A 23,405-nucleotide genomic window follows, 5' to 3' on the forward strand; every position below is an offset into this window, starting at 1 on the left:
GAAGTCAATCTGGTCATGGGATTTCTACGAGATGCTCTGCAGCATGAGAACTGGATCAGAGGAAACAGACTTAGGGGGTGAGTCAGGGTCGCGGGTTGGCAGGGCAGATCTCGCAATGGGACAGAGGGGTGGAGAGTAGATGATAGCAACATGAAGAGGGAGAGGAGTCAGATGCAATGTTATTCAAAGGAAGAGAAAGAGTGAGAAGAGGGAAGATATAGGGGTTGGAAATAGCAATCAGAAAGAAGCTGGGAAATCAGTGTAAGAAAAGGAGAGGCCTCGGTAAGATGGGGCAGCTGCAGAAGCAGTGTCAAAGGGATCCAAGTCTCTGTGAGAACTAGGAACTGGACAGTGCAAGATACAAAGAGGTTATGGATGCTAAGGTCATTTTAGAAGTGGAGTGGGCATTCCACCCATTCCTCTTTCCCTAGGCCAGGGGTAGGAAACCTATGGCACATGTGCCAAAGGCGGCACATGAGCTGATTTTCAGTGGCACTCACACTGCCCGGGTCCTGGCCACCGGTCTGGGGGACTCTGCATTTTAATTTAATATGAAACTTCTTAAACATTTTAAAAACCTTATTTACTTTACATCCAACAATAGTTTAGTTATATATTATAGACTTATATAAAGAGACTTTCTAAAAATGTTAAAATGTATTACTGGCATGCGAAACCTTAAATTAGAGTGAATAACTGAAGACTCGGCATACCACTTCTGAAAGGTTGCCGATCCCTGCCCTAGGCTATTCTATAACTCGCTGTTTCCTAATAGACCTAAGAAGAACACTGACATTCTCAAAATTTCTCTTTTAACTTTTTCAAATAGTTAGCTTTCTTTCACAGATTGACGTTACAGCAAAACATTTCCAGTGTCAAAAAGCTTTCAAACATGCATTATGTTCCTGTAAATATTTCAAAATGATGAAGAAATTGGGGGGAAAAAACTATTTTTTTCCACAACCTTGGATGATACCAGAGGCAAATATGATCATAGAGAGTATGGGGATTGGTGGGGAAGAGCAAGGAGAAGCAGGAGGATAGGCAGTTGTGTGGAGGGCTGAGGTGGATGAAGGTATGAAGATGGTTTTTTGGGGGGAGGGGAGATAACAGTGATCTGTGTAGGCAACAAGGAATTTATGGGGGGCAGCAGATCTTTGTGGGCAGGGCAAGAACTGGGCAAATGAGGGGATCTGTGTGTCGGGAGCAAGAATAAGTATGAGGACGAGTATGGGGAGCAGAAGTTTTAAATGAAGGAAGCAGATGCGTCTCCATCGGGTAGACAGCGGGTATGGGGAAAAATAAAGCGAGCTGTGGAGGTCAAGGATGGAGCGCGTGGGGCGGGGAGCAGGAGAAGATCTGACAGAAGGAGGCAATGGATACAGGGCGAGCAGAGGGTCTCTGGATGGCGCAGGGTGTGTGCAGTGGAAGGGTGAGAGAAGCGAGAACTGGCGGGGTCTATGGGGAGCGAGGGTCTCGGGAAGCGGGGAGAGCCGGGCTGGATCTCTGCGGGGGGCGAAGGGAGCCGGGGTCTCTGTGTGGGAGCCAGGCTGGCTCGGGACACCCCGCGCGCTCCCGGGGTCTGCACTCACCGCCTCGCCGGTGCGCTCGGGACCCCACATCTCACCGGTGCCGCATGTCACATCAGCGCACTTGACATCACGGTCGCATACTTATCTCGTCACTAGTCCCCGCCTTCTAGTCGCCATAGGAACAGGTCGCCGCGAGCTCTTGTCACAAAGATTCCGTAGAGACGGATCCGTGCTGGGAATCGACGCCCGCAACTTCCCGCCGGGGCCAAGATGCGGAAGGGGAAAGGCGCGAAGCGGGAGAGGTAACTGGCAAGCGAGGGAAGTGGAGAGATGAGGGGGCAGGTAACCAGGGTAACGGGGGAAGGGAGGGGGAGGTGTGGTGTGGGGGAATAGGGAGATAATGGGGCAGGTAACCAGGCAATGTGGGAGGGGAGGGCAGAGGGAGTCCTTGGCCGTGGGGTCCCAGCGGGGTGGGAGTTCCAGGGGCCTCGTACCCACGTGCCTCAGCTTTTCCTCATAGGGCGAAGAAGGGGGCCAAGGCTGAGTCGAAGGTGGCTAAGGAATCTGAGGCTGAGCGGGCCAAGGCCAGTGCAGCGCTATGGGAAGCCCGGCTAGAGGTGACCGAGATCTCCCGCTCCGAGTATCGCGAGGCTGCCCGTGTGCTGGCCAGGAACAACGAGGAGCTGACATGGCAGCAGCACTGTCTGGAGAAGGACACAGTCGAGGTGATCAGCTTTCTCAAGAAGCAGGATGTGGAGAAAGAAGAGCAGGTATATGCAGAGAACCAAGAAACCTGTCCACCACTCCCTGCACCCCTCCGAGCATCCACACCAAAGATGGCAGTGTAGCAGCCTGCAGGCCCAGGGACGTCTTAACAGCAGGTTTAGAGGGAGATGCAGACTGTCCACAATGTCACCAGCAAATGTGAGGTGACCATAGCACCTGCTGCTCATGGTGCACATGCAGCTCCTAATGCAGCATAGGACCTTTTGAAATAGCTGATAGAACAAATCCAAAGTAGCTCACAGGTAGTATCATCTTCTATATACCACAAATATTCTGCACATGCTCCAGGCAGCTCTGATGAGCATTGTGGGAAAGGTGCAACAATCTGCCAGTTGCACTATGCTTTCGGTGGATACTGTAGGCAGACAGGGTGAGCTGAGCACATCCAAAACAGGATGCTTGGCATGGATGATGTGCATCTTTGCTGTTTTCATTGGAACATTTTCACTGGAGGAAGCTGCAGTTTTCTCGTTTGGAAATATGGACAAGTTTCCTAGTGAAAGTGTAACTGGATCCAGAATTGCCCAAATAGTAAAGCAGTTGTGCAGTGTTAATGAGTTATCTTTCTTGCATTAGACCACCTTTGGCAGGACCAGCAATAGTCAGCCTCTTCTGACACCTGCAGGCCGTATTTTAAATATGCGAAGTCAAAGCTAGATGCACATTTGCTCCTGAAACCAAGAGTGTTTTTACAACATCTGTGTAACTTTGTTCTGAGTTTCTCCAATATCAGACACAGTGATTGGGTTTTTTGTGCTCCCCTGTTGACACTTACAAGAGTTTCTTCAGTAAGAGAGAGTGGACAGATCTAAGAGCCTCAACTCCAAACATACAGTACAAGAAGTGGGGAACTGATTCTGGGGTCCCATGGTGGCCCCATGTGCTGCTCTAGTGGCATAATGAGGGCTGCAGTGGCCTATGAGGAATTCTGCCAACACAGAATCAGTGTAGGGTCAGTGTACACAGCCTCCCCCCCAGTCCCCACTTAAATCCTATAAATGAGAGGTCTTTCTGTGTTGCTGTAGCTTTCTTGGTGTGATCCCACAAAGAGGCTTGAGGAGGGTTAAACAAATGAGGCAGAGTTTTCCCCATGATGATGACTTCTCTATTTTCATCTTGTGCAGATTGCAAAACTGAAGCAACAGATAGCAGATTTGAAACAGCAGGCCCAAGAAGAGAATGAGAAAGTGGTGAGTGAACTTTTCTCTTTTCCCTCAGAACGAGGCCTTTACAGCAGGCTGAGCAGTGGTTTTGGTTATAGTAAGATGAGCAAGTTAGAAAGAGTTGAGATGCAGTAAAGGTTTTGAGGTAAACCCCTGGCATGAGGAAAAAACCTGCAAAAGAGAAGTGGAGTAGGGACTATACAAGGCCTTTCTAGCTGTGAGTGTGGTTTGCTATCTCAGATACCAGTAATAATACCTATAGATAAGGTGTGGGCAGAGATACAACAGAAACATGTCTAATTTTCAGACTACAGAAGTCTGCTATTCCCCACCCTTAAGCAACGAATTGCATTAAGTAGGCTCTTCAAGGACCTCTTGCCCATCCATCCCTAAAAATAACAAGGAACAGAACAGACTGAGAATTGACATATTATTAAAAGATAGCTCTAAACATAATATTTCTTTCTAGGCCTCCTCTTTTGCTGGTAGTTTGATTCTGTCCAACTTGTTGCCTTTCCTTCTAGTGATAACTCTAATTAATTGAGTGACTTTTTAAAATTCTGCACATCAAAGTTATTAATTTGCATTGGCTGTCCATTTCCTGCAGTGATATTGTTGAATGGTTGTGACTTGTTCCCTTCTTGATTAGAATTTCTGATTTGCAGGCAGAACATTATTCTGCACAATTGAAGGATCTGGAGGAGAAATTCAGCAAAAAAGCCAGAGAAATTGGCTTAATTCAGTTGGAACTGAAAACAATAAAAGAATTTCGCAAGAAGAAAGCACATATGGAGAAGGAACTGGAAGATGTAAGTTTGTGATGTGTTAATTTTGGATGTTTTAATGGCCTGAAAGCAATACTAACACAATCTAATTTAAAACTGTTAATTCAACGTGGTAACCTGTACTGGTACTAACTACATGCTCTACAGAACTTTGTCTGCAATGATTTATATGAGAAGTCATACTGCCTCCTTTATGGCATGGTGAGTGACTGATACCGAAAGAATATCAGATGCACCTGGCTGACTGTTTACTAAAACCAGGGCTGTGAGTGTAGAAAGCACTATATTGGTCAGACTTATATGTTCCTGAACTAGCATATAGTTTGGGGGAGACCATTTAAAGTCAGCATTATTTGACCTAAAAAGAATCAGTATGTTTTCTGAACTTGGCTGGTTAGTACAGGAATAATTTCCAACTTCAGCCAGGTGGTGGCTTCTTCAATTGCTTCTGCCTCTAGCACAAAAATGGACAGATTGCTACTAAAAGGTCTATTCTAGCCTCATTACTGAGGACAAATACAACAAACGTTCTATCTACAAATGTCTTGAGAAAAATATAGGGCCAAATCCAAGCCCTATAATAAAGTATCTAGTACTTGTAGTGATTGTTATCCATAGATCTCAAAGCCATTTACAGAGGTGACTTTGGATTGCTAACATTTGACTTATACCCTTCTGCACTAGGCCAGGATTGCAGGGCCTGGGATCCAGTCAGTTTATATACCAGAAGGGGCTTATGGCTCCTTTAAGAATATGTACAGAAGACCTAGTATTTGGGCTATAAGTACCATAGGGTTTATAAATGATATAACGTGATTTCTCAATACCCAGTTCAATAGGCAGATGGAATGCAGTGACTGCCTTATCTCTTGACACAAGTAAGTCACTTAGATTGTAGACTATTTAGGGCAGAGACTATCATTTGCTATATGTTTGTATAGTGCCTCACACAATGGAACCCTGATCCATTATTTGGTGCCACAATACAAATAATAAATAATTTTTTAGGTGTAAGGTATGAAATACACCTTTCTACAGAATTTTCTCAAAGAAATTCAAGTACCAGGTTTTGGATAGCACAGATGACTGAATGAGTAGAAAGAATGTAACTAGCTGTGTGAGACTGGGGAGAGTTTTACAAGGGCCTATGCCGTGTTCTGTATATTTATTAACAGACTAGTGGAAAGTATGCTAATGATGCTTGACAATGATTTAAAAATAAGGGAGCTAGTAAATTATGAAAGAGAAGGAAAGTGTAACATGACTAAAGAGAAGTAGAGACGAGGCAGAGATTATGCAAGGGGCTGATGAGGGCCTGATAAGTACAAGACAAAAACTGGGAGATGCCTCTCCAGACAGTTTCATCTACACTTTTATCTAAAAGGCTGAAATACACCACCATTGTTAAAGTGATTTTTTTTTTTAAATCATAGATAAAAGAGAATATGAGAATCTCAAACAGGGAACATCAGGAGACTCTTGGAAGGCTGGAGAACAGGTTCATTGAAGAAAAGGTACAGTGTCTTACGAAGGATTTAGGAATCTCATATTAGAACAATGTGACTTTCCCTATTGACCCAGGTTTCAGTTGCTTTGGTTATTTGATGAACATTTTACAATCATCAGAGAGAGAGAGAGAGAGAGTGTGAGTGTGAGAGAGAGAGAGAGTGTGAGTGTATGTGTGTGTAAGTAAATACAAGAAGATGATGTGGCAATTGGGTGCAGCTTTCCAGGGAAAGTCACAGGAGCATCAAGATCCCTGACGGGCCATATAATTGCTCCATCCCCGCTCCCAAAGGGAAGTTGTTTCAGTGCCCCCAAGGGGGGCATATCACTGCTCGCTCACTCCCTCTCTTCCTCTAGGATACAAGATTGTATCAGTGGCCAGTTCAATCCCATGTATGTGATTTTAGAAAAACGCTTTGAGTCTAATTTTATCTTTAGTACCACATAGTCTCAGTCTGTATTTAAACAGCCTTTTCTCCCCTTCAGCAACTACTAGAAAGAGAGGCTGAGAAGAAGATAGTAATGCTGGCAGAGAGAGCCCACCATGAGGCCATTGTGTAAGCCATTTGCGTTATCTGTTCCCCAGTTACAATGAGGAGTCAGAAAGCCACTGTAACTCTTGGTCTTATAAATAACTGCCAGGCAGCCAACACTACTATACACAACAAGGACCCTTTGTGGGAAAATGGGTAAGGACCTTTAGCAGCATCTATATTACTTTCACACTTCAAATGCAGGCACCATCACCATCCGGACATCTCTACCATCAGACTAATATCGGCTCCAGTCCAGATACTGAGGCAATGCTGTCTCAGTGACACTTCCATGATCCCCCATCTTCTGGTCCAGCCCTGGTGCTGGAAGCAAAGCTGTCTCAGTGACAGTCCTATAAATGAATTCTCTCTCTCTGAAATTAGGGTATTGATTTTAATATAGGAAGAACCAAAAGGCTGAGATGTCACCTCTTGTGTTTTTGTTTCGCCTTCTCCAGGCAGTTAGACAGCACTGGGAGAGCAGTGTTTAAGGAGAATGTTCGTCTTCAGGAGGCTCTTGCTTATCACCTGAAGGAGACAGAGGAGCTAAAAAAAGTCAAGCAGCAGCTAGAAGAGGACAAAGCTTTTCTTCTGCAGGAGAAGGTTCCTGCTCTGATTTCTAATTCTATTTCATTCTTCCCTAGGAAGGGGCTCTTGAAATCCAAATTCTGGATACAGATGCAAGTTCATTGGGAGTAGCGCCTTTCCAAGTCAGACCCATCCACAATTTACAGGATTTTGGAGCTATCTTAAGAAACATGAGGCTCTTATTCTGTTCTTTTAATTGTGGAGGAGAAAATAGAAAACATTTCCTATAGTGCCCCTCTAAGAGGAGTTCAGTGTATACAATGGGGAGTACACAGATCAGACACTCTTCAGCTTGCTTCTCTTGCAGGCAGAGCCCTGACCCAGATTACTACTCACACTCCAGCATGGAAGTGCTGGAGTATCTATCCGTCTGATGTAACCCATTTGTTATTATTGTTGAAAGAGTTCTGAGGTTCAGGGTGACCAAGATAAGAGTCCAAATCATTGTCTCTTGTCCTTTAGGAAACCAATGAGACTTTGGTTCAGGAAAAGGTCCGGCAAGTCACTCTGCAAAAAGCACAGATCCAAGCACTGCAGCACAAGGTGGAGAGACTGGAGATGGCACTAGGTCATATGACCCAAGAATTTGAAACAGAAATTCAGAAGACACGGCATCACGCTTTAGTTCAAAACCAGGCAGGCATGGTAGAGATCAACAAGCTGCAGCAGCTGCTGGAGATGAAGGATCGGGAGATGAATCGAGTGAAGAAACTGGCCAAGAACATTCTGGATGAGAGGAGTGAGGTAGAGAGTTTCTTCTTAGAAGCTCTGGACCAGGTGAAGCGTGAGATCGTGTCCAGCAGGAAGTGCTACAAGCAGGTGGCCCAAGTTGCCTATCAGAAGAAAATGATGGAGGCATTTGCAGGGAAGGAAGAGTACCCCAAAATCAGAACGTTTAACAGCAATGCTCACAGCACAAATAGTGTGTACAGGGACCTGCAGGAGGCAGAGAAATGGTACATGTAATTAAACAGCAGATGATTTAGTGTCCATCTCCCTGGCTCATAGGAATGAAACCTAAGTCTTAAAAATCCCTGTGCAGTAACAATACCCAAATTAGTAATCTCTGTGGAGGCTCCTGTGATGGGAGGGGAGGAAAGAAGTTCAGCATTGGAGGGGAGACTGCAGACCCAACTGTTCAGGGTAGGGAGCAGAGCTGCCCAGAGAATTCAGGGTGCCTGGGGCAAAGCAATTTCAGGGGCGCCTTCCATAAAAAAGGTTGCAAAACTATAGAATATTATATACTCAAAGGGGGCCTTCAGCAGGGCCTGGGGCAAATTGCCCCTTCCGCCCCCGGGGTGGCCCTGGTAGGGAGGTTCAGGACTGACTGCTGCTGCAGACCTGGCAGAACACAATAGAAGGGACAATATTAACACTGAAACCTAAAAATGACAATTAAATGCCAACACTTATTTATTTCATTGCTGATTATTTTAATGTATTTTTCTTGCAACCTCTGTCTCCCTTGCCTCCGTTTGGGCCAAAAGCTTCAGTTGCACACCTCCCTTGACATCTTCTCAAAGCAGTTCTTCATTGTCAATACAAAAATCTGTGGCACAATGAAAACTGAAAAAGGGGCAACTGTATAAAATAAATGTAATATAATATCAAAATCAATAACAGGAGCTACTGTACTGATTGTTTTATACCTTTTTAAATTTAATTCAATAAAAGCCTCTGGTTTTGAAATTTATCTGAAGATGCCACAAAATTTCCAGAGTGTCCATCAGACTGCAGCAGAATCTAGGTACTTTGCCACAGAATTTAGGTTCAATTTTGTGCAGACTACATGGGGCCTTTCTTAGAGGTAAAAGCTCTATATTTTATTCTTGATTAAAACATGTCGAATTTAAAGAGGTGGGGAAGATTGATCAAGGTGTATAGTCCATCTCCTGCCAATGAAGGATTATTTTCTGCTTACATATCATTGACCAGCTGAGTGAAACTTAGGAAATTCAGAGCTATGATTGAAAATCCTTTCTGTGTCCACTGTTCAGAAAGAAGGAGATTTTATGCTGGATGGTAAGAGTTTTGTTTGGTCTTATTCTCCTACTCTGTTGATCTGCTCACTGATGTTTTTCAGGACAAATATCCAGCAAGGGAAGGTGGATATTGGCCAGTTGACCTGGGAGCAGAAGGAATGTGTTCTGAGGTTACTCTTTGCAAGAATGAATGGCCGGGAGCGACGGTAATGCTCTGTTTCTATGGTACTAGATGGACACAGGGCTCTTCCTGTTGTGGAATCCAGGGTGATTGCTTGGATTCCCCCATTCTGGAGCTAATGCTGAACCTGTCCTGAGCAGTAATTGTGCAGGCTGAGGGAAAGATATTCTAGCTCAATTTGGAGAAGGGAATTTTAGCTAATTTTAGTCTGGCTCTAGGTTGAGCTACTAGGTCTTCATGTGTAGTTTAAGATACCTCTGAAGAGGAAGAAAAGTAGCTGTAGTAGTGAAGAGGACAGAGAGGCGTCCTAGAGTCTAGACCAATGAAATGGGATTAATTTTATTCACAGTGCTTAACTGATTCCTGCTTATCTTTAGCAAGTGAACATAAAGAGATAATTTATCCAGTTAATGAGAGAAGAGTCCCATAAACAGAATGAAATCTGTGCTTGGTCTGTGGCAAAGATAAAGAATCTGTCCAATCATAAAAAAGTTATAAATGTGTTGAAATTTTCACAGACTGGCCATTAAAATTGTACTCACAATATAGCTCATGTTGCTATTTGCATGCCGAATTTGTGAAAGTAGCTTTAGAAGTCTCTTTGAAAACTTGATTTACAAACTGGAAACTGAAAGATTAAGCAACATAAATCATGCTTGCATGTATTAAAGAATACATAGGAGATCTCAAATACTAATCTAAAATGCTATATGTGCAATGTGGGAGTGTAAAGGTTGAGGTGGGAATAGTAACTCTTACACTTTGTGTGTTTGTTTGAAATTCTGAGCCTTAGTGTTACATTAATGGAAGTTTTTATTATTTTGTTTCATTTTTACAATAGAGATTAAAAACATATATCTAACTATATACAATATATAAAAACATTCTTGTGTGTGCATGGTAACTAAAAAGTGACACTGATCATTGTCCAAGCTGAGAGGGAAACTCATGACAAAAAAATGCTCCAACAAACAGCATTACTGGGAATACAGTTGGATGCTATATTAGAAATGTGTTCACTTTTAATAATCATACATATAGCAGTTTTGTAGGGTCATGTCCAAATTAATGTATTTCATTTAGGGAAAACACTATGTTCTACTCACTTTTCATGCTTTGCTCACAAACTGGAATTGGAAGACCAATCTGTCATTTAAACTTCATTTTCTGTTTTAAACTAAGATCAGCTTAATAGTAGATATATCATCTGCTAGGGGAGTCTGTCTGTTCCCTGTGAATCAGAAGGGGAATGGATTTGATGAGCTAATCACTGAGTCATGGTCACTGAAGTTAGAAATTGAATTAATGTCCAGAGTGGCTAAATAGGGGGGATAATCTAGGCTCTATAAATGAAGAGTTGGAACAGCCATCCCCTGTTAGAACTGAGTGGCAGAGCAGAAACTTACTGTACTTTATCCCTGAACTCTGCATTTCTGTCTCTCTCTCAATTACTCCTTACTGTAGCAAGAAAACTTTAGCAGCAAAACACAAGTTCCATTGTCTAGATTAAAGTACACCTAGCACCAGACTAGCACTTCTGGCTGCTATTCATCTTCCCTTATATAGTGAGGAAGAGAGATAGGTATGGCATAGAGAGAAGCCTCTTAGTACACGTTACACTTAATCCATATTTCTCCTGCCTTTGTTTCCTCCTCACAGGAAAGGCAAACATGTTTTGGTCCCTTCAGCTCCAGCTGCTGTTACTCCTCGTTCTGAAGAAAGAAACAAAACTAGGTAAGATATTATATTTTTATAGCACTCTGTCTAGGTACTCGGCAGCCTCCATTAACACAACACCCAAGCACCTCCAACATATTTAAAAACAGAAATATAATCATCTTTCCCAGCATGAAAGAGAAATACTTTGCTTAGTCTGAAGGTTTTTGTTTGCTTGTTTGTGCTGGTGTGTCTGCACGTGAACACGTTTGAGGGAAAATTTAAGTTGAAATGATTAATTTTGCTTTGAGTTCTGAATGTGTAGTCTCTAGTCATTCCTATCTCTTCTGTTTGTGAGTTCCAGACTCTTGGTCCAGCAGCTCCATTCTGTCTTCTGTACTCAGAAGCTTCCCCTTTACTTCATTATTCTTGGACAATAGTTATTGTGAGAGGTCATGTTTGCACAGGGAGAGGCAATTACTCAGATAGCACAGAGAGCTTTGGGTATCAGTAGAAAGGCCTTGAGTTAGATTCTCCATTCAGGAGAGAGCTATTGAAGAGAGTGGAATCCCAAGATTAAGTGTTCATTGACCTGTGCTGCTAAACAGATGGATTTCTGTGATCTGTACCAGTTAATGCTTTTTCAGAGTGTGTGAACTTGTTCCTACATATAACGAATAGCAGCTAGCAAGGCTAGAGGTTACAGATGCCTAGTCTGTGTGTGATGGGATGGGATTTAATCTTCTGCCTGGCTTGAACGACACTTTAGTCCAATTCTTCCTGCTATATTGGTGAAAGCACCTCATGGCGGGTGTCTTATTTAAATATAGACACCCTATCTTTCTAATGTTCTAGGCACACAAAAGCCATCCTTCCTCTCTCTTCTTCAGTTCAGCTATCAGTGCCTGGATAGCAGAAATAGGAATCAGTCCTATTTATGTCTGGAGCCTGGTTTTTTGTAGGTGCAGGCTCTGATACAACCACACACCTAGTTGAATTGTTATTCTCCAAGGCATGGGGTATATTACATTATCATATGGCATAAGCATGGGTATATGGTGCATTGTCACTAAATGCTGCAAGTGTGCCAGATGTTGTGGAGATAGTTCCAGGGGACAGTTGTGCTTACAATCTAATATTGGCATACACACAATGACCAGATAAAATTCACAAATAGGAGCACTGACTTATTTCCTTTAGGGCAAGACCCCTAGCACTTTGCAAGGAGACTGGGTGGTTCTTTGGCATAAAGAGGGGGGTGAGTTCCAAGTGTGAGGATTGGCATGGGAGAGGGCACAAAAAAGAGAGTAGGAGTCAGTAAATGAGCCAGTTAAGCAGGTGACTTGGCAGGTGTATAGGCAGCAACACTTCTCCTTCCCCAGCCAGTTGTTTCATCAACCTGCTGAATGTTGTCCTTTAGTCTCTGCCCGAGGAGTGTACAGTCATGGCTATCTCTTTACTAGGTTTGTGAAACCCCCAGCACACTGGGGCCCCAAGCAGGGGGGCCTTTAAGCACAACTATAATTTAAATAATAAAAATAGGGATGAAAGCAGGAGTACAGGTGGAGGATTGGAGGAGAATCTTACACAGGATCTGGAAGGTTAAAAAAATAGTGAAAAGAGCTCAGGGCATTTATTGTTTATATTGCAATAGCACCTAGATGCTTCATTCAGAAATGAGGCCTGTTGGGCTGGGCACTGTACAAACAGATAGAAAAAAACAATGAGTAGCTTGAGTTTAAAATGGAGGTTAAGAAAAGACTCAAAGTCAGGGCAACAGCGATCAGAGAAGGTAAATACATGATCCAATGCTAGGCTCAGCTTGATCTGACAAAATTATTTTTTTTTTAAACTTCTATTTTCCTCTGTGATTTTGTTTAAAACCTTCACCTATTTCCTTTTTAATTTAAAAATTGTCTACTTTTAAAAATATTTGAACTCATTCCCTTGAATGCAAGTGAGGATTTTAGAGATGGCATTTGATGTAGAGCAGCAGAGTGGAAAAAGTGAGATGGGCTGTTGTAGTACAGTAGAATCTCAAGAGTTGCAGACACCTCAGGAATGGAGGTTGTTCGTAACTCTGAAATGTTCATAATTCTGAACAAGATGGTATGGGATGCTCTTCAGGATTGCTTGGAGTGGGGGCTCACAGCTGTGCCTGCGAATCTCAGTCTTCACCTCCTACCTGTAAGTGGCTGCCTAGCAAGTTGGGACAGGCAGCTGGTTCTAGCCCCCTGGCTGCAAAGGTGATGAGTGAGGCACCCTGGGGCACTTCTGCATCAGTGGGCACACAATGCCGGCTGTGGCCCTTTAAAACTGAGCTGCTTCTCTAGAGTGCAGCACGCAGGCAGGAGCTTGGGCACTATCTCAAGTAGGTCACATTCCAGAAACAGCTCAGTTAACTTCTTTCCTGGGTTGAACAGAGCTTTCAAGATTGCGGGGGAAGGACAGCACCCCTGGCTTACAGGAAAGTGGGGAGCTGCTCCTAGTCTGCCTGTGAACCTCAGCATCTTCACCTCCTGCCTGTAAGTGGCTGTCCCCCTTGTGGCAAGTAAGGGGTAGTGGTGGGGACAGGCAGCCAGATGTGCTTACCTTTTAAGATGCGATACAGCCAGAATACAGTATTTCCTGGGTCGGGGCAGGGGGGCCGGCTCAAGGGGGCGGAGAGGGGCAGTGCGTTGAAGAGACGGAACAGAGCCCTAGCGACGAGAAAGAACATAGAGTGGGCCCTGCTTCGCGATGCCCAGAAGGCTTCACTAAGCTGGGCTGAACGCCTCTATGCCAACACATGGGGTTCCAAGCCAGTAGACAACCTCCGCATGTCTCATAATCTGAAGTAACCCATAATAAATATAATATAACATTTCACGTATCAAGGCAAGCGATAAACTTGATGTAACGAACCACAGGATGTTCAGGCATGGGGAAAGAGGCAAAGTCTCTCTATCTCTGATGTATATATCTATAGAGAGTTATATGAACAACAAAGCATGACATGCTGATCCATGAGGTAAGATAAACAAAAAGCATTGACAGAGAGCGAACGAGGCAGCAAAGAACGGCAGCCTAATCTGATCAAGGCGACACGAAAATAAGAAAGATTCTCGAAAGCATAAACTAACAGCTGCACATCTTAACTGAGAAGGTACCCACCAGTGGCAGACTAAGTATCTCAAGCCACTCTCTCCCCATCTCATGCCTCTGAGATAAGCACGGACACGCATCTAATATAGTGATAGCAACCACACCTGACAATGAGAACATATGACATTGCAGCACTGACAAAACATGCCCCTCAAGAAAGATCCTGACCTATCATCAAAGCACCAAGCAGAACAGGCTCCCGACCGTATCCAAGAGCCTCCATCCTGCTCCAATACCAACCAAACCTGACCAAGTGGCAACCACCTCCAGATATTGCAGATGAACGAGTCACAAACAGCAAGAGTAAGGGGCTGTAGAAGCCTGATCTCGAACAAAGCAACAGACAGTAAAGGCTACATCCAAAAGAAAGGCTACCCACCATACAACACTCCATCCAAACCTGAGCGCCACACCTAAAAAGACACCACCTAACCAACAATATACTATATACACTGGGACACCTTATGTAAAAAGTGAGGCACCACCATGTATGCCAACAGCGTGAAATCATAATGTCCCCATTTTATCCCCAACCGCGTGTTGGTTGGCTTTCCACATGTCATTGAAACCACCCACCGAAGGGGACTGTAATACATAACATTTTATAAATAACCATGTGTTATTTAAGATACAGAGGCCCATACGTCCTTTATAGAAATTTTCCTCATAATTAAAAAAAATTTCTCCTCTGGCCAAGTTCGTAGGGGGTAAGGTTCCCAGCTGCCGCAAGGGAATCCTGGCTGGAGGCGGATGCACTGCATTCTGAGACAGCTCTTCTGCTCTAGAGTAAAGTGTTTTTATAGGAAAAGAGCATTGGAAATGGAGTGATAGTAGTGGAACCAGAAGTCTCCTGCAGAAGTGAGCTCCTGTGTAAAAAGGAGGTGCAACTGGATCCAAGCACTTTAGTAATAGGATCAATGGTACCACTGAACCCCAAGAGGCAAATTAAACACTACATCCAGACAAAGATCTACTAAAAAAAAACACACAAAACCCAAAAGGTCATTCATGAAGAATCATAGCAATTTTTATCCACAATCAAGTGCATAAATATGACATTTCCCCCTAGGCTAAACAGAACCTGAAGGAGAAATACACAAAAAAGGGGCACCAAAGCAGTGGATTAAAGTCAGGCAGCTGTCAGTTACAAAAGGCAGCTTTACCAAAGGCAGGAAATAGAAGGTTCCAGCCAGTTTGTTTAATAGACCAATGAATCATGATTAAGAGTCTCTAAATAGAAGATTCCTCAGTGCAAGAAGCAACTCTGCCAGTCCCCTGCCAGCTTATAGCAGAGTTCCAAGAAGCCAATATAACTCTTGAACTACCCCATCCAGGACCTCCTTAACTACTCCAGGCTGCATCGAGCACCAGCTCAAACCCAATCCCCCACCCACTCCAGGAAAATGAGAACCCCAGATCTTCCAGCTGCAAAGACCTTTATCACATAGGCTAAGAGACCTCACCTGTCACTAGAGTAGGGCTGCAGTCACTAAAAGATTCACACACACTTGAGCAGGTGTGACAGTGAATCAGTAGTGGGCAGTAGCCACGACATATGAAGATCAGAAAAGAAACCAAAGGACAGATTGTTCCTGAGGAAGGAAAGCATCTCTGACAATCAAAGGGGGGGGGGGGGGGGGGGGGGGGGGGGGGGGGCCAGCTCACAGGGCCTGAATACACGCAGCCAGGATAGACATACATATGGTTCGGCCTTCTGCTCCATAGTCACAGGCACATAGGCACCTTTTTTTTTGTTTTTTTTTTTTTTTATGCTGGCTATATAGGAAGCATCACCCTGCAGTGGTTCAGCTAACAGTCAGAGCTGAAAACTAAACAGGAGTTGGACAGAACATACATGATGGGGCAGATCAAAGTTTCAACCAGAGCGAGTAGGGTGGATCACTCTACACTCAGGAATCTCCTTGATACCAGCAAGAACCCCTGTAAACCTCCTGTGAAACTCTAAAGCAGCCAGTCCGCAAACACAGGCCCCTCAAAACTGTTCAGTTGTGGGTGGGGTTAACCTCCAGAAACTCAGAGACACTCTCAAAACTTGCTACCTCCCATAATGGAAAGCCAACTCTCTGCAACAGGGGAATTCTCAGAGTGGGGTGAACAGAATATTGGACAGAAGGATGTGGAGAAGCTGCAGCACGAAGCCGTGGGACAAAGATAGATATAGTGGGCAAAATGGAGCCTGTGCAAGTTCAGTTGAAGGGTTGGGGGAGGGGAAGAAGTTGTGCCCAGGCTGTCATCCTGACCTGTCCCCCTGAAGGAGAGTGTGTTCTGGGAGAAACTGAACTAATAACTGAAAAATTGCTGAGAGCAACCAGAAAACTAGATTTGCGTCAATGAGGAGCTCCTGATTTGTGGAAAAAATTAGAGAACTAGGGAGAACAGGGCTTTCATTCCCAGGGAAAAATAGGAATAGAACGCAGCAGTAACAGCTGGAAGAAGTCCGTAGCACAGAAGGTGAAGGCACCACGAATGCTACCCCTGTAAAAGCTGGTTAGTTTCCCATGGTGGCATAACACAGCGCTTGTAACTGTGGCATCTTCCCTCTCCCGGAGAGATGCAAAGTCTCAGCGTGTAAGAACTGACCCCTGAAGGAAATGAGAGAAACAGGGTGTACAGTTGGCCTTGGTATCCTGCAATGCCCTCCCACTATACCTCAGAGTACAAAGATCCGTCAACATAGGGAGCTGCATAGCTTTCTCTGCCCTTCCCAACATCCTGAGGTTCGCCCCAGCAATAAAGCACATGCTCAATTCTCCCTCCACTCACCAAGTCTCACCGTGTTAATACAAACTGGCGGTCTCTTCCCGCACGCCAACCTGGCCTTCCTGCACTAGGTCACAGCGCAGCAAAAACACATATGTCCTAATTTGATGAGTTACCTTTGCCAGAGACCATTGTCTCCTCTGAACGAAGCACGAGCCAGTGAAGGAGAACATGGGCAGAGGCACGGTATGAACATTACACCACCTAAAAATCAAGAGTAAAGCCACCATATAATAGAAGGAACAAGTACCAGAATGTACAACAGAACAGCCTCATATTTCTCTCCCGAAAGAACTAGATCCAGTTTCCTAAATATGAGATAATAGACGTACCTAATCAAACATTATGACACCTAAACAGAAATCAAGAAGCAGAACAGATGAGTATCTCATGTAGCATAGCAAGCACGGAGGGAATAATTCTATTCCAGGGGTCCCAGCAACTGATGGCACGCGAGCCCAATTTTAATGGCACGCGGCTGCTGCGCCTGGGACCGAATGTCATTAAAAAGCCTACCCGACGCGCAAAGCCGCGCGAGTCCACGGTCCCGCGCCTGATGCATCTGCCTAGCACAGCAAGCCGCCGGCCCTGCCCCACCTTCCCCCAGAGCCGGCCACCCCCGCGCAGTGTTCGGGCTGGGCTGCCGCGCCTTTCCGCGGGCAGCGTTGCTCCGTGAGGAGGGAAAAAGACGCTCCCGGCTCGCCGGAGCCGCTGCCGAGCGCACAGCGCGCTGAGGGACGGGCATATGCAGGGCTGCACGCGGCGGGGTGGCGGCGGCAGGGCCCGCATGAGCGAGGAGCTCTCAACCTCAAGGGGGCCGGCGCCAGGGCTGGGCAGGGGGGGTTGCTAAGGGTGGGCAGGCAAGGAACAGGAAGCAGGATGGGGGGTGGTATATCTGGGGGTGGTTAGGGTGGGGGTCTCTGGAGGCGGCAGTTAGGGAGCAGGGGGGGTGGATGGGCATAAATAGTCCCGGGTCTGTTAGGGGGGGAACCAAGGAGTGGAGAGGCGGTTGGGGGTTCTGGGGGTGCAGTCACTCTGCTTCTCCTGAGCTGATCCCCCCTCTTCCACACACACCCAGCCCTCTGCCCTGAGCCCGCACCCCCACATACACCCCGGTGCCCCGCTGCCCTGACCCTGTACCACAGAGCCTCTGTCGACATTACTGACTCCTTGACGCCTCCCCGCCCCAACTGGGACCCCAGCTGACTGAACTAGGCAAGAGAACAAAAAGAAATCAAAAGAAACACGTCCAGAATAATGGCGGTCTGCATGTTTAAACTAGTACAATAACCGTTGACAACGAGAGGAGAATACTATTGACATCACCATACGGGAAATTAGATGATAGGATAAGAAGCATCATCTATAACCATACCAAGCGATGAACAATCAGCTCGATCTAATCCAGCGATACGCCTTTGTGTTGCTCCACACATGGACCCAGCCCCTAACCCTGAACACCTGCACCCCCCTCAATGCCCCCATCCTTCGCCCTGACTCTTGCACTCCCCACATCCCCAGTCCCCCCGCTCCAATCGCCCAACAAAAAACAAAAAAACAACAAAAAAGGTAAACTCCATCCATGCACCCGCACAATTAGACATATGATCACACTACACACCACGTAATCAAACGTACTGTCAGACAGTTGAGCGAGAGAGGATACTGCGCCGCTGCCGGCGAGTCAGGGACACGACCTGGATTGTGAGTCTTATGTGAATTCTGAGCCCCCACCCCACCCTGACACCAAACAGGAGTCCCTACCTCACTCACATCCCACCTGCAACCCTTCACGCCACAGGGGGGCTGCCCAGGTAGGCCCCACACCCAAACCTCCTGCCCCAACCTAGCCCTCCTCATTTTAGCTCCTGGCCAGACCTTCACTCCCAGATCTCCTGTGCTCAGTCCACATCAACGCCCAGCCAGTGCATGAGAGAGGAAGAGAATGGGCCAGAACCAGGGAGAAAGGAGGTAAACCCACAGTATGTGGGGCAGGGCCGGGTCCCAGAGGACTGGCACTGGGCGAGCGTGGTCGGCAGCTGGGTATCCTGGGCTGCCAACAGCCAGAGGATGGAATCCCTGAGTGGCAGTGGAGCTGAAGCCGCTCAGCCACTGCTGGTCTGGGGTCCTGGGCCACGCGAGCCCCACACGCCGCCGCCAGTCTGCGGTTCTGGCGCCAGACTTCCCAGCTGGGGTCCGCGGCACGAGTCCCACTACGAACACAGCCCGCTGCCGGCCTAAAGGTGAACAGAAAAACCCCAGACCAGCACGGGCGGAGTGGGTTGGTGGTGTAAGATCAACATTAATTAATTTAAAAGGAAGCTCTAAAACATTTGAAAACTTGTTATTACAAAACAACAATAGTAGTATTTAAATATAGAGACTTGTAGAGAGAGACCTTCAAAAAACATTAAATATACGACTGGCACGGCGAAACCTTAATTAGAGTGAATAAATGAAGACGGCACCACCACTGTCTGTAAGGTGCCGACCCTGTTCTACTCTATACATTAGCCATGGATGCATACTGCCGCCACGCCACCCAAGTGGAGTATTTCCTAGCGGGGCGCCAATTGGGGTGAGATGCAGTTCCATTCATAGGAGTCTGTTCACTACTCCAATGGCTTCACAAGAGTGTTCTGCTTCCAGAAACCACTTAGAGACTGCCCAACGCCCTCCTATACAGGCAGTGGCTGCCTAACCGAGAAACAGCAGAAACAAAAAACCTCAGTCAAGGAAATGCCATATGACAGCCCCAAAGCCAGACCACCCCAACACACATCAAACCACCTCAGAGCATCCCAGCATCACTGCACCATTCTCCACCACAGACATCAACCTGCATAGAATCATAGAATCGTAGGATCTTGGAAAAACCTCAAGAAGTCATCTAGTTCATCCCTGCCTCATGGCAAGGACTAAAGTATTATCGAAGGCCATCCTCTTCCCTTGAAACAACCTTTAGTACTTGAAAACTTATGTTCATTATTGGCCTCACTCCACAAATGAACAACCATTTTTAACTACCCTCATAGTCATTTCTAGACCTAATAATTTCTGTTGCTCTCTCGGGACATCCCAATTGTCAGCATCCTTCGAAATGTGGCACCCAGAATGGCGCAATACCCAGTTGTAGTCTCTATATCTAGTCTGTCTGGAGTGGCGTGGAAGAATTAGTTCTCATGTTTCAACATCCTGTTTAAACCTCCCAAGAATTATGGTCACACCTATGTTGAAACGTTCTCCATAGTAACTTGTGATCCAGCTATGACCCGCCCCGTCCCTTTTCGCATACTCCTCCAAGGGCAGTTCATATTCTCATTTGCATGTGTGGCAACTATTATTTCTTCCAAGTGGAGTATGTTGCATTTGTCCTGTTGAATTTGCATGCCCCACTGTCCTCTGCACTGGTAGCTACCAACCCAATTGCCATGCCCGTCCATCTGTCAACGCCCAACTACCACATCCACTGCCTGCTCTCAGTCAAGTGACAAATCGACTCTCCGCCTGAGGGTTGATCAAGGGCCCGTAAGATTCAGTCAGGACTGGTTTTATAGGTGGTTTGATTTTAAGTCACAAGTCAGGAGAACCAGTTTAATCATGGTTTCTACATAAAAGTGCATTCTTGTTGGGTTAATTATAAACCTAATACAGATATCTTCACAATCAGATAGAGTAGGTTTCATTTAGAAGGTACCCACGACTACACTATAAACATTTAAACAGTAATTGATTTTTGAAAAAACGTTTCAGATAGTTTTACAGCTAATCCGAAAAATGCATGATGTTTGGTGTTTTTCTTTAGCAAAAGGCGGAATGAAGCAGACCATTTAGAAAGTCACGGGAGATGAACTAGCTCCCAATTCAACAGGTTAACATTAATATTGGAGGATTTCCTGCCAGGCTGTATAGGAAGGAGAACATCACCAGACAGACATTTAAATTGTGTATTTACTAAACAACAACGTTAAGATATTATGGATTTTTTCTCAACAGCAAACATAATAAATTATCAAAACAACATAATGCCCCGCTTCTCAATGTAGCTCGCAGACTTCTCCTGTCCTGCTATTCCGCACCCCAACAATCTTCTATTCATGGAACTTTGAAAACTTGCACTTTTAGAGGAGAGAGGGTAAGGGGATGACTCTGTACACAAATTTGGCAGAGGGACACAAGAGCTGAGGTCCTGTTATTTCTCACTCTATATATTAAATATGTATTAAAAACATTTTGCTGTTAACAAACAGGTACCTCTGGAACACAAATCAGTTGAAAAACTGTAAAACTAAGCATGCTAATGTATCTTCTAGATGGAAGCACTGGGTAGATGAAAGATAACGTAACCTAAATGATTTATCAGAACCCATGTGAACACCATAAAATTGGTCCTTAATCCATGTAATGAATTCATTTACAAACTTCTTACACATACATGAATATGTCTCATACATAGAATAGAAGGTAAATCCCTATTCCATGAGAGATATTTTGAGCTAATAATGTATCTTAAAACTATTTGTAGATAGGCTTTTCCTCAAAAAGCATTTTACAAAAAAATCGATTAAATTAAACAGTCCATTTTTTTAAATAATTGATGTTAACGTCCACTTGGTTTGCCTTCTGTTCCAAAACTCCTAGCTTTCCATCCCTCAGCCCTGGTGATCACAGCACTACACACGACATATATGCCTGCAGTCAACCCTATTGCAACCTACCCACATCCTTCTCCCTTGCACTCTCACATTTGCCTACAACTCTCCCACTGTAAGTTCAGCCACCATTTCTTACATAGGAGCTGCCAGGTTGGCAATTAATTACCTGTACTCACCCCATCCAGGCTGCTTCTAACCTCCCAATTACCGAGCTTCATCGCAGTCATCTCTCAGTCCAGTCACAGACCACTTCATTTATCATCTCCAATCCAGGTTTCAGGATATACGGAGGTTGGTAACGCTTAACGCATCCACCCGCCCAATTAATACATGCAACACCCCTAAGTGCTTCAAGCACAGACTGAAATCCAGCAATTGCCAGCTCGCGCTATGCAAGGCTGATAAGCCCACTGGGTCCATTTGCTAGTCTGTGTTTGGGGCAGACCACAAGTGCCACTCTGTCCACGCAAACCTAATGAAATACTTCATTCCTTTGCAGCCATAACAGCCCATTGATCTAGCCACGCTGGACTTTGCAAGGAGGTGGGTCCAACGAAGTGGCCTTTCTCAAACCCTTCACTTTGATGTCTCCGTCCATCAGGAGAGAGGGCAGCTCCTGCCTTCACGCCCCCATCAGGTGGCAGACCGCTCCTTAGCTTGGGGGGTGATCAAGGGCCCGCACGATCTGTCCTGTTGGTCCCTTTGAAGTACAGAAGCAGGGAAGGTTTGAACTGGGATGGTTCATATTCAAGAACAACCAACAACTACCTTCCCAGCAAAGATTACAAAATCCAAATCAAGTAGGAGAGAAACACAAAAATCAAACGCCACAGAACCAAAGAGCCCTGAATCAACCCACAGGGGATCCTCCTAACCCACAGAAAAGCCCCATGCTCCAAATCAGAGAGACAAAGGCCCTCACACCAAAACACACAGAGCGACAGTTGCGGTGGTGAGTTCTGAAAATTTTGAAAAGTGTGGGCAAAGCCGTTTCTGAGACCATAGAGGGGGAAAGGTAACAAGAGGCATCTTGTCCTTATATGAACACGATAGCTGCTAAAAACCAAGCATAAGAGGATCAAAAGGGAACTGAGTTGTTTTAGTCTGCCACTGTTGTCAAGAAGGAGGTTGTCAGATTGCTACTTGTTTGGTGCTCTGCTCTCCTCCTTGTTGGTCATCACGCGGCGTGCAATTGTGGTGTGTGCCCTCGTGTGATGCCCAGCTCTGCGCAGATAGCTAAACACAACAGACCCGAAGAGACCCCCATGACCACAAGAGTCCGAGTAAGTGTATGAAATGGGGAGGCACGTCGGCCAGGTTTATTGCGTATGGGACACAATAATAGTCCTGTAGGTTCCTAGCCTAACTTCAGGGCAGAGTACAGTAGTGCCCCCATCAAGATGGACTCGGCTCAGTCAGTGGCGGACAGTCCACTGCCCCATAGCCGGACGCCAGACACGCCCAAGGCATACATTCTGATACACAGGTACAAAACAAGTTACACATCACTCCTGACATAATTTGAGGTGCAAACCCCTGTATGAGTCAGAGGGCTGCCCTCCACTTGTAGCAACTTGGTGCGACAAACAACTCTTATCCATCATTTACCTTGGCGCCCCTGTTATCTGGATGGGTTGGCCTGTTCTTCTTATCTGTGGAATGTCCAAATATAAAGGTGTTCTGGTAACCTGTGTTATACTTCAATATGCGAGTAATATATGTTTAGCATTATCAGTCCGTGCCTTGCAGCACTGTGACCGAGCCGGCTTCCAGCTCACAGCTTGACTTTGCTTTTTTAGCTAATCTTGACCATTACTTAGTTCGGCCCATACTGGGCCTTTACAGGGCGCTTCACTCATACATGCCGTAGGCCATCTCAAGAGATTAAAAATCATGGTCGATCCTGAAAAAGTCATGAAATTGGCTCAAAACGCATGAGCTTAAAAATATAATTGAAAGGCCTGTTTTTTAGTCGGTCTTTTGACGTTTTAACGCCCCCTGTACTGTGTGTGTGGTGTGTGGGGAGGGGGGTGAGAGAGAGAGAGAGATAATTTAATTTTTTTTAATCAATCTTAATCCACATTGCCTCCAACTGGGCGCTCAAATGGAGACT

The 23,405-nt window shown here is 45.4% G+C and overlaps 2 protein-coding genes and 1 long non-coding RNA gene across 7 annotated transcripts in view; 1 reads left to right on the forward strand and 2 right to left on the reverse strand.

Annotated features, from left to right (window-relative positions):
* Nucleotides 1-1,686, reverse strand: part of ENTPD5 (ectonucleoside triphosphate diphosphohydrolase 5 (inactive)) — a 43,379-nt gene extending 41,693 nt beyond the window's left edge. For 2 of the 4 annotated variants that reach the window (XR_004376708.2, XM_075065552.1), the window contains exon 1: nucleotides 1,593-1,686. The gene's annotated coding sequence lies outside the window, so the exon portion shown is untranslated. The remainder of the gene's footprint in view (nucleotides 1-1,592) is intronic. The other 2 variants (XM_032801970.2, XM_032801971.2) reach the window with 2 other exon arrangements.
* BBOF1 (basal body orientation factor 1) overlaps nucleotides 693-23,405 on the forward strand; it is a 23,515-nt gene continuing 802 nt past the window's right edge. Inside the window, exons 1-10 of one of the 2 annotated variants that reach the window (XM_075065549.1) lie at nucleotides 693-1,834; nucleotides 2,040-2,302; nucleotides 3,443-3,508; nucleotides 4,147-4,290; nucleotides 5,700-5,780; nucleotides 6,259-6,329; nucleotides 6,764-6,908; nucleotides 7,356-7,849; nucleotides 8,977-9,081; nucleotides 10,716-10,790. In XM_075065549.1, the coding sequence (XP_074921650.1) occupies nucleotides 1,327-1,834; nucleotides 2,040-2,302; nucleotides 3,443-3,508; nucleotides 4,147-4,290; nucleotides 5,700-5,780; nucleotides 6,259-6,329; nucleotides 6,764-6,908; nucleotides 7,356-7,849; nucleotides 8,977-9,081; nucleotides 10,716-10,790 (1,952 nt within the window). In that variant the 5' untranslated portion in view covers nucleotides 693-1,326. The remainder of the gene's footprint in view (nucleotides 1,835-2,039; nucleotides 2,303-3,442; nucleotides 3,509-4,146; nucleotides 4,291-5,699; nucleotides 5,781-6,258; nucleotides 6,330-6,763; nucleotides 6,909-7,355; nucleotides 7,850-8,976; nucleotides 9,082-10,715; nucleotides 10,791-23,405) is intronic. The other variant, XM_032801965.2, reaches the window with a different exon arrangement.
* LOC142046780 (uncharacterized) lies at nucleotides 5,746-6,171 on the reverse strand. Its single transcript, XR_012655814.1, has 2 exons — nucleotides 5,964-6,171; nucleotides 5,746-5,829 (listed from the first exon to the last, which is right to left on the reverse strand). It is a non-coding gene; the product is annotated as an uncharacterized LOC142046780 (long non-coding RNA).

Source organism: Chelonoidis abingdonii, chromosome 4 (assembly GCF_003597395.2).
Source record: "Chelonoidis abingdonii isolate Lonesome George chromosome 4, CheloAbing_2.0, whole genome shotgun sequence".
Classification (NCBI taxonomy): Eukaryota; Metazoa; Chordata; order Testudines; family Testudinidae; genus Chelonoidis; species Chelonoidis abingdonii.